This window comes from Bactrocera tryoni, unplaced genomic scaffold (genome assembly GCF_016617805.1).
Source record: "Bactrocera tryoni isolate S06 unplaced genomic scaffold, CSIRO_BtryS06_freeze2 scaffold_7, whole genome shotgun sequence".
NCBI classification, from domain to species: domain Eukaryota; kingdom Metazoa; phylum Arthropoda; class Insecta; order Diptera; family Tephritidae; genus Bactrocera; species Bactrocera tryoni.
This window is the reverse complement of record NW_024396366.1, coordinates 20,229,095-20,240,733: the sequence shown is the minus strand read 5'-3', so window position 1 is coordinate 20,240,733 and position 11,639 is coordinate 20,229,095. Positions and strand designations below refer to the sequence as shown.

Here is an 11,639-nt window from a genome sequence, read left to right as displayed (position 1 = left end):
TTAGAGGCGATAGTAGCATATCCGATAATTTGAAGGCGTTGCAAACTCCTTTTCAGGTTTGGTCATTCCTATTTCCAGAATCTTTGGAGCTCAAAATAGTTGAGCAAACTAAAATTTACTCCGAACTTAATGAAGCTTTTAATTTTGATTTATTCGACTTACGTAAATTTATTGGTATCTTATTTTATATGTCTTACTTCAATCTCCCGAGTACAAGAGATTATTGGTCTGAAAATGGCAACTATTGTGTTCCAATAATACAAACAACGATGACTAGGAACCGATTTGAAAAAATACGGCAACTCATCCACTTTAATGAAAAAGAAAATGCTCCATCTCGAGGCGTTCCAAACCGCGATAGACTATATCTCATTAGACCATTGAAAGCAATATTTGCCTAACAAGCCTAAGAAAGGGGGGTTTAAATTATATGTCTTATGTGACTTATTTCTTTGCTTATAAGTTTGAATTTTTTTCCGGAGGACCTAACATATTACTCCAGGGCGAACCAGATTTGAAGTCATCTGCAAATATTGTTGTTAGACTTTTGCGTGAGGTTCCTCGTTATCAAAATCATATCGTTTATTTTGATAACTACTATACAACTGTGGCGTTGTTAGTATATTTACGATCTCAAGGTATACTTTCAATTGGGATTATTCGTCGCAATCGGATTAAAAATCGCAATCGTCTATTTGAAATCGTCTATTTAAAAAACCGTCCATTTTAACATTCTAGAAAGTTCGCATCGACACATCAATTATATACACCGTTTACGTTTCTCCGACCTCCATCCCGTGCGTCCACCAGCGGTCCAGCAGGCAACTTGCCCGCAACGTCTATTTGAACATTTTTCCTGAACGTTGCATCCTTTGCATCATCCGGTCATTATATATCGAGATTATTCGTTTTTTATTCGGCTTTCATCATTCAGTTTATATATTTAACTTTGGCTTAATAACATTTAACTTTTAATATCGCTATATGCGATAGTAATTGGTGTAGTGTGCCTATTTGCATCAAAGAAGCGTAAAGTGTAAAAAATTTATTTATAAGAAAACATTGTACAATTTGCAATTGAAGTGATAAGTAATAAAGCTTATATAGCTCAACAAGAGCGCAAAAAGAAATTTTGAATTTTAAAAGTTGGAAGTGATATTTGAAAGTTTGGTGAAGACGGTGAAGAAACGAGATTTGAAATAATAAGTAATTCGTAAAGAAATAAAAGATGGTCCTTCGAGAGAAAAAAGAAAGGCACTGTGGCGAAAAACTAAAAAATCAAAACGGCTAAGAAGTGAATAGTGAAAAGTTTCGTGGCTGTGGTAAATTCGTGCATTTGATTAAAAATTTCACAACGTCAAGAATATTGTGATTTACTGTGAATCTTCAAAAAAAAAAAAAAAACGAAAAATTCATGATATGATCGAGAAGTTTGCTTAATTTTTTTGAAGTCGGTTGATTTTGTGAATTATTGTGAGAAACAATGATGCAGGATGCGCATAAGTGATTAACGCCTTTGTGTGCAAATTTGGGCAGCAATTTATTCAAATTCTTGACGGTGTGCGGTATTGGAAAAAAAAAAAAAAATTTTTTTATATATATATAATAAATACCTCTAAAACAACGGTTATAAAGTGCGGTAAAACAAAACAGTATACATTGATATACATAAATATATATATATATATAAATATATATATACAGTTATATATATGCGCTTAAAACAAAAAAAAAATACAGTTACAACTTTTACACAAGAGACAAAGATTTTCGGAAGGGTACAGTGACAAAGTGAACACATATACACATATTATGCAATCGTAAAAAAAAAAAAAAAACAAACGACGACAAGTGATTCGGTTGATAGCGCGGCGTGTAGCATATCTCCACATAAATTTGTGTACTTATTTTTCTGCAAAAGGCAAACCAAAGCAGTTCACTTGTAAAATTAATTAGTTTTTACAAATACGCAGAAAACGAAAACGTATTGCAAACAAATTTTTATTTTACGAAGTGGAAACAGAAAGAGTCACATACAGTGCATACAGATTACAACAACATTTTTTAATAAATTCCCAAGCAAATGAAAGAGGTGGTGTAAATGTAAAGTGAAAGAATATAACAAAAAGCAACAAAGTAAAAGCAGTGAAGATTTTGTATGTGGCTAGTTTCTCCAATGTTTTCTGCCCCCTTACCTATTATTGGTGTTGGAAAATAGTTATCGATATTAAGGTGAAATAAATATTGATATACTATACGAACAAAAACACAAAAAAAAAAACGTCCGCGCAACTAACATATAAAGGAAAAAAACTCAATCTAAACGGGCGCGAGAAAAAACAAAAAATTTAATTAAACAAAGCAAACAACAAATACACTGGACCCAACCTGCGAGGACAAGAGTAGGACAGCAACCCCTATATGGAAACATTTACACCCCCCAAAGTGAGTCGTATCGATTCCCCTTAGTATCTCAGCACTGTATATATGTATGTATATGTATGTTTGAAGCCCATATTGGCAATACTAGTTCAAAGTATTTCAAAGCGGTTGTGTAAAAAACAAAAACAAAAAGAAAAAAAGATATACACATAGATGTACATACCGGCTAAATACACAAAATAAAATCAAACATACATAGATATTCAATATACATACATTACCATATATTACAAGTTAACATATACCATCTTCAATATATATATCCATATATATATTCACATACATTAATAAAATAAAATTTACATTCGCATTAATCTGTAAATACACATAGTACATATATTAAACCATACCGGCAACTATTTCTTGTTCTTCGTCTTAGAACAAGCAGGATTACTTTGAGCACATATCGTGCATACATATGGACAAAGTGTACTGACCGCTTTAACGAGTTCACAAACAGGGACATTCAGATAAGTCCGCATATATAATATATAAAGTTTAAAACCAAAGCACATACAACCGCTTAAACGCTAAATCTGAAAAACGCGTAATTTATTACTTTTAACAGAAATTAAAGCTCTTATCGACGTGAAAGAGCTTTACGGTTCTCTAAATTTATCCGTTTGCTTTAAATCAGAAAATTGTATATATATACATATATTACCATTTTTCATCTAAATGAACACAGATTCAAAGGAATCTAAGTCTCATCAATTTCTAAAAATACCAAAAATGATTTCGGATGAAAAAAGTCCATGTACACCGGCAGAAGCTACACGCTCGAAGCAAGGTGCTACAAAACAAAAACGGGGTAAAAATATTTCATACGCTAAATTTTTATCAGAGAGTGACAGCTTAATACGATACTGCACTCGATTCTCATCTTCACCGATTCTAGATAATTCTGAATCGGTACTAGAAATCAAGAATCAAAACCTTGACAATTTTTGGACACGTCTCCAAGCGGCCTATGACGCCATTGTAGAAACGGATGATTCGGATCTTCCGGAAAATTTCAAAACCTCGGCTTACTCCAAATATGAAAATTGTCTTGACCAATATGAAGAGACAAAAGCCATGATCTCTGATCAATTAAAATTAACAAGGTAAATCGCACCAAATCCACAACTGAGAGTAGAACTACCACAAACACAGGCCCAAGAGGCAGGTTCAGGTATTCACCTCAAAGTGCCAGCATGTGACACAGAAATTTTTCATGGGGGTTATGAACAATGGCCGTCCTTCCGGGACATGTTCACCGCCGTTTACATAAACCACCCAAAATTATCTAATGCACAAAAATTGTATCACCTCCGATACAAAACTAAAGGTCAAGCAGGCGTCATAGTAAAACAGTTCGCTCTTAATGACAACAATTTCAATTTAGCTTGGGAAGCTTTAAAAGAACGATACGAGAATGAAAGAATACTGGTCGACAAACAAGTGACCATATTGATGAATTTACCAAAAATTCAGAGAGAAACAAATGAAGAATTCATAAAACTTCAATCCACTGTTTCGAATTGTTTATCGGTTCTAACGACACAAAATATTCCCACTGACAATTGGGACCCCATACTGGTAAACATATGCTCCGCGGCATTACCAGAAAAATCGTTGCTTTTGTGGGAGCAATCGCTCTCTTCGCGAAGAAAGTGCCCAAAGTGGCAACAGATGAAAGATTTCCTGACTACCCAATATGAAATCGCGGAACGGGTAGACAAAAAAATGGTCAGAACTAAAAACGTTCAACTTGACCTAAATCGCAGCTTCATGCGACCCCAGGCTAATAATAACAACAACTTAAATCGTAGTTTTTTCAAAACACAATCGTTCACTTCCGAACAAAACAATCATACGTCATGCGAACTATGCTCAGGAGGGCATAAACTCAAATCTTGCGATAAGTTTAAAAAATTGAATACTAATGAAAGGAACAACTTTGTCAGATCAAAAAGACTCTGCACAAATTGTTTGTCCCATTCTCACAATCTAAATAATTGCGAAAGCAAATTCAATTGCGTATATTGCCACAAAAGGCATCATTCAATGTTGCACTTCAATAATTTCCCCAAAACACCCCAAACTAGCGCTTTCTCAAAAAGAGCCACGGGTTTAGTTGCAACCGCAACTCCCGAATCTCAAAATTCCGAAATATGCCAAGAAGCACCATGCTGCTCAAAGGCTTTAAAAACTCAAACGCTACACAGCGAAAATCAAAGTAGGGTACTACTACCCACAGCAGTCGTCTCCATCGAACATCGAGGAGAACTGTTTAAGCTCAGAGCCCTAATAGACCAAGATCAAAGGATAGGCTAAAACTGCCAACAACACAAGCCAACTTTGAAATTACGGGAATGGGCGGAAGAGTAGTTCAAAACTCAAATAAAATCTGCCCCATTACCCTAATTTCTCCTCAAGCGGATAAGCGCATTCAAGCAGATGCAATAGTCTTACCGCAACTCACGAATATGTTACCAAGCTATCATATAAATAGCAAGCAATGGCAAAAGGTTACACACCTAAAGCTAGCAGATCCTAACTGCAACACCCCCGCTAAAATAGACCTTCTATTAGGCAGCGATCTAATATCGCAAATTATTCTAGAAGGTGTTGAAAAAAATTCAAAAACACTTCTAGCGCAAAATACCATATTCGGATGGGTCCTAAGTGGACTAGTCACGGAACCAGTCACAACAATGACAACTCAAGTTGAGGAAATCTCAAACGAGTACCTCAATTCACAATTGAGAAAGTTTTGGGAGATAGAAGAACTCCCCCCCATTTCAATCATAACCCCCGAAGATCAGTATTGTGAAGACTTGTACAAAGCCACAACTACTAGATCAGATGATGGTCGGTACGTCGTACGACTACCACTAAAGCAGCAATTCCCAGATACACTCGCCTTAGGTCACTCTCGCACCTCTGCAATACAGCAGTTTCTAAGTATGGAGAAAAACCTACTCAGGAAAGGGGAGCTGAAACAAGATTACGATGGTGTCTTAGAAGAATACCTTCATTTAAATCACATGTAGGAAGTAAGCCCATGTGAAAAAATCTTAAAAGGCAAATATTACTCATTCTACTTGCCACATCATGCAGTAGTAAAGCCTGACAAGAAAACAACAAAAGTCAGAGTTGTCTTCAATGCCTCAAGAACTGCTAGCTCGGGGAATTCCCTAAACGATATCCTGTTTACGGGACCTACGCTCCAACCTGATTTAATGCTGCTTATTCTAAACTGGCGTATATTCAAATACGTATTCAACGGGGACGTCGAAAAAATGTATAGACAAATAGTCGTACATAAAGACGATCAGGATTTTCAGCGCATTATTTTCCGAAAATCCCCCAATAGTCCACTACGCGACTTCAAGTTAAAAACAGTTACCTTTGGCGTAACTGTACCCGTATCTAGCCATCCGTACACTCCACGAGCTGGCAGAAGACACAAAGTCAGAATTTCCTCTGGCAACAAAAATCTTAAAAACACAAACGTATGTAGACGATATTCTGTCTGGGAGCCACAGCCTCTCACAAGCATACGAGTCCTTATCACAAGTGACAAAAGCCCTCAACACCGCAGGGTTTCCCTAAAAAGATTACGGCAAATCACCCAAATATATTAAAAGACATACCAAAAGAAAATTTGTTGGATACTAATTTCCTCATATTCGAAAAGGAAAGTACCACAAAAACTCTAGGCATCCAATGGAATGCGATATCGTGGACCAGTTTTCCTACACGAGCGAGTCCATATCCGCATTATCCGCCGTTACAAAACGCCAAATTCTCTCCTCTGTGGCAAAACTTTTTGACCCCGCAGGATGGCTTTCGCCAATTATGATACAAGCCAAAATCCTGATACAAGAATTATGGCTAGATGGCACCGACTGGGACGAGCAAGTAAAACCACTTCGTCTAGAAAAGTGGTCCCAGTTCGCGAGTAATCTGAACGACATCTCGCAGATACAAATTCCACGGTGGGTAAACTATTCTCCCGAATACAAAGTGGAACTACACGGCTTCTGTGACGCCTCTGAAAAGGCATATTGTGCCACCATATATGTGCGCACACAAAGCGATACCGCAATCACAAGCCACTTATTAGTGGGGAAAGCTAAAGTTGCGCCTCTAAAAACGATAAGTCTACCACGACTTGAACTCTGCGGCGCCCTGCTCCTAGCAAAACTAGTTTCCATGGTGCAGACCCACTTAGACATGGCGAAACACAAGCTATATCTCTGGTCTGACTCCGAGATAGTCCTAGCCTGGTTGGAAAAACCCCCACATGCGTGGAAAACATATATTTCCAACCGAACCTCTCAAATACTTGACCTAGTGGGATCCGCCACATGGCGACACGTAGCCAGTGCTGACAATCCTGCCGATCTAGGTACAAGAGGGTGCAAACCCCTGCACCTGGCCACCACCACGCTATGGTGGAATGGCCCTCGATGGCTAGCAGAATCTTCCGATTCTTGGCCACAATCCCCAATGCGCAACATAATTGCGCCCGAAAGTCGAAAAATCGACACCTACCACACAATATTGGAGGATAATGACATCCTTGAACGATTTTCATCGTTCCCCGAGCCCTCAGAGTCGTCGCCTATATGCTCCAGTTCATAGAGCGACTTAAACATAAACTGAAAGGAGCAACTTACCCCCAATGCGATACATTGACGCACCAAGCCTTACAAAAGGCAAAGGTCGCTCTTATCGCATCAACTCAAACGCGCTACTTCAGCCGCGACATAGCATCACTAAGAGAATCGAAGCCGATTGATAAAAAAAGCTCACACTTAGTGCTAAACCCGTTTCTAGACACGAAAGGGCTGCTTCGGGCCAATGGTCGGCTTGCTAATTCAAGCCTAACATACAACGAGCGCCACCCCATAATAATACCTGAGAAATCTCCATTTGCCACATTATTCCTGCATTACTTCCACATATTAATGCTACACGCCGAAAACCGTCTCATGCAGCATGTGGTACGACAGGAATATTACATTCCACGTTTGAAGCCCCAAATCAAGAAATGCATTTTCAGGTGCAAGATCTGCACTATGCATAAACAGAAAATACGAACACAGATTATGGCAGCACTTCCACCGGAACGCTGCAACTTTGCTCCGCCTTTTACCACTACAGGTGTAGATTTTGCTGGTCCTTTTCAGATAAAGGCTTCCATGCTAAGATCTCACTACCCTCATGAAAGGCTATGTGGCTGTTTTTGTCTGTTTCACAACAAAAGCAGTACACCTAGAGCTTTGTACTAATCTGACCAGGGAGGCTTTTCTTGCCGCATTTGCTCGTTTCGTCGCAAGACGTTTGTTTTCCTCAAAAATCATGAGCGATAATGGCAAAACATTTATTGGAGCTCAAAGAGCTACTGAGAAACAGTTTGTGGAGTTCATGAAACAAGTCTCACCTGACATTGTTCAAAAATACGCCCCTCAAGGTATAAACTGGCAATTCATCGCCCCAAGCGCTCCTCATATGGGTGGTTTATGGGAATCAGCGGTAAAGAGCTTTAAATCTCATTTCAAGAAGCTCGCTGGCAACCTCAAATTCAATTATGAAGACTTCACGACATTGTTAACCAGAATCGAAGCCGTTCTCAACTCACGGCCTCTCGCTGCACTCTCGCAAGATCCCTCCGACTTTGCTGCCCTTACCCCAGGGCATTTTCTTAAAGGAGCGCCCATTCTGGCCACACCTGAGCCAGGCATGGAGTCGTCATCCTTACTAAACAGATGGGAACGAATTAAAATTCTCCATCATAATTTCAGCCGACGATGGAAAGAAGAGTATTTAAAAGACCTTCACAAAAGGTATAAATGGAAAATTCCAGAACAGGCTCCAATGCTTGGAGATTGGGTCCTAGTCCACGACGCTTGTCTCCCCCCCCACAGAATGGCGCTTGGCCGCATGGAGAAACTTCACTACGGTGCAGACGGTCACATCCGGGTGGTGGATCTCCGTACGCAAAACGGAACGCTAACCCGGCCGCTTGTCAAATTATGTTTCTTACCAACTGCTGCCACTTACGAAAACGTAAATAATAATCATTCCTAAACCGATCTGAAAAAACGGGAAAAAGAAAATAAATTAATAATATCATTAAGAAAAAACCGCAAAGATAATTACAATAAGCTTCAAGCCGTACGACAAACGAAGACCTACATATCTATCGCAACCCCATAGACGGACGATCATTTAGTCATGCCCCCTAACGTGGCACCCTGTTCATGCACGCTTACAGGCAATCAAATTATAATCATTACGATTTTCTCTTTTCTTCACAGATTGATATGGATGCCGATACACCTGTAACCCCACGCCAACTCTCCGTTCGGCTGTTACTGTGCCTCGCTCTGGAACTGTTCCAGTAGCAGCGCCTGAACCATCACGGCAGCAACGCCGCCAACCGTGGCACGAAGCTCAACACGCGCAGCAGCGACGCCGGCGCCTCCGAAACCGCACCGCACCAGATGCCCGCTCTGTTGCCGTTCACATAGGCTGCAGCATTGCTCTATTTTCAAGGGAATGTTACCCGTACAACGTCAGAAGGTGGCACAGGCACATGGGCATTGTTTAAACTGCTTGGCCCAGTCACACGCCACGCTTGAATGCGAATCTGATACCTTGTGCCGGTTGTGTGAAAGACCGCATCATACGTTACTCCACCGGAACGCCGGACATCCTGGCTCACCCACTGTCCTCCGCCGCCGTACGGCCATCCGACGATCGCAGTCTAACCGTGTGGCACGGCATCCAGAAGCTGGATGGTCCTGGCGCCCCCTCAATACGACATCCACGCGAAACCAAATAAGGCCACAACCTCACCGCCCCACCGGCCTGAGCGGCGTTGTAGCTACGTTACAGGCACTACAGCGTCTACTAGGCTAGTACTCGCCTAGGGGGGTCGGGATGTTGAGATGAACTATAACTAAAGGGCATCACTGATCAGTGAATACAACACTCTCCACATCAACATGTTAAGTAGAAAAAAACAGGGCATCAATGACCAGTGAATACAACACTCTCCACATCAACATGTTAATTAGGGCATCATTGGTCATCTCCACACCAAACTGTTTTTGTTCCATTTTTCATCTTATACCAACGAGAAGGTGACGCTGTGCCGTTTTTTTGGTTCTACATTCTTCTAGAAGTCACGTTCGCCGCTGCACGCATCGTCTATTCGCAATCGTCTATTTAAAAAACCGTCCATTTTAACATTCTAGAAAGTTCGCATCGACACATCAATTATATACACCGTTTACGTTTCTCCGACCTCCATCCCGTGCGTCCACCAGCGGTCCAGCAGGCAACTTGCCCGCAACGTCTATTTGAACATTTTTCCTGAACGTTGCATCCTTTGCATCATCCGGTCATTATATATCGAGATTATTCGTTTTATTCGGCTTTCATCATTCAGTTTATATATTTAACTTTGGCTTAATAACATTTAACTTTTAATATCGCTATATGCGATAGTAATTGGTGTAGTGTGCCTATTTGCATCAAAGAAGCGTAAAGTGTAAAAATATTTATTTATAAGAAAACATTGTACAATTTGCAATTGAAGTGATAAGTAATAAAGCTTATATAGCTCAACAAGAGCGCAAAAAGAAATTTTGAATTTTAAAAGTTGGAAGTGATATTTGAAAGTTCGGTGAAGACGGTGAAGAAGCGAGATTTGAAATAATAAGTAATTCGTAAAGAAATAAAGAAATAAAGAAAGAGGAAACCGAATTCTTCTGTAGCTTTATCAAAAGACAGCCGATTGGACATGACGGATCACTGGACTACAATGGAGAAAAAAGGCAGATGTAAGTATCCAAATTGTTCGGGACAAACAAAAATGTTTTGTTCTAAATGTAAAGTAAATTTATGTATGACATCAGAAAAAAATTGCTTTTATAATTATCACCATTTTTAAGATATAATAAGGGTATTCGTTTAAATGTGTAAAAGCCCCGTAAACCTCTTAAACCGTGTATATTTACGAACGCGTAAAAATCTGGCAGCAATTTATATGGAAATTCATTTAAACACATTACGCACCAATGTCAGTGTGTAAAGAACGCTTGTAAATTTACGTTATTGCAAAAGCAACCCTTCCAAACGACCAGCTGATGAATATTATTGTGAAAATTAAAATGGAAAAGGTAAGAATGAAACGCGGAACATAAATTTTATTTAATTGCTGCAATTGTTTTATATTTCAGGATAAAAAGTTAAAGCAAAAGCGCCTACGGCTGAAACCGTCAGTATCCGACGCAATTAAAGATAGTCCAGAATCTTTTGAGGTAAGGGTTTAAGAAAAGAGAAAATGTTTAGGTACATATGTTTGTTTTAACACGAATTTACGCATATCTTCCAGAAACCGACCTCTCAAAGGTTTTACGAAAAATTGAAGCAAAATACACCGGCACTTCAATCTGTCCTTTGCGTAGCTATGAAAAGCAAAATGAGGTATCTCAAAGCGGTGTACGTTACCGCGGCAGCCTGGAAAAACAAAACTGGGTCTGGACTACTCGCTAATGGTGACGAGTCAAGCGTATCAGCGCATGTCAACAAAACTTTGACTTACTGGGAGTTATCTTCGGACAACGCAAAAATGTAAATCCCGGAGTAATTTTTGAAAGCACTGACAGCATTGATGTACTGACTGATTTCCCTTGTGCTGATAGTTCGTTAAACGATACCATCGATTCCTACGACTTGTGTGCGCTCGATTGTGAGGAATTAGTTGACCCAATATTACCTATAAGTAGCGATTGCAGTGCCGCCGCCGCGGGAACTTCTACACAACAAAGTTCGTTGGACTTTAGAAGTTCAACAAAAAAACCAAAAAGAAAAGGTGAAGCCCCGTTCAATAAATTGATTTTTATTCAGGAGAAAAGGTTGGAATTAGAAGTTAAGAAAATAGATTTAGAAAAAGAAAGGATGAGGTCGAGTTGAAAAGAATTGAACTGAATAATCAATTAAAAATGAAAAGAACTGAAACTGAATCAGAAAAAGAAACCAAACTGGAAATTGAAAAACTGAAACTTGCTAGTGAAGAACGCATTAAAATGTTTGAAATATAGTTAAAGTTAAAATCAAAATAAATGTGAAACTTTAAGAGATTTCACATGGTACTTTTTTCGCAAATTTAAAAGATCTCATTGCAAAATACA

The 11,639-nt window shown here is 39.3% G+C and overlaps 1 protein-coding gene across 1 annotated transcript; it reads left to right on the top strand.

The window, feature by feature from the left end:
* Positions 1–8,894: 8,894 nt before the first annotated feature.
* On the top strand, positions 8,895–11,130 carry LOC120781635. Its single transcript, XM_040113866.1, has 3 exons — positions 8,895–10,625; positions 10,686–10,766; positions 10,841–11,130. Exons 1-3 carry the CDS (start codon positions 10,593–10,595, stop codon positions 11,081–11,083), a joined length of 357 nt encoding a protein of 118 aa, XP_039969800.1. The 5' UTR covers positions 8,895–10,592; the 3' UTR covers positions 11,084–11,130.
* The last annotated feature ends 509 nt before the right edge of the window (positions 11,131–11,639 follow it).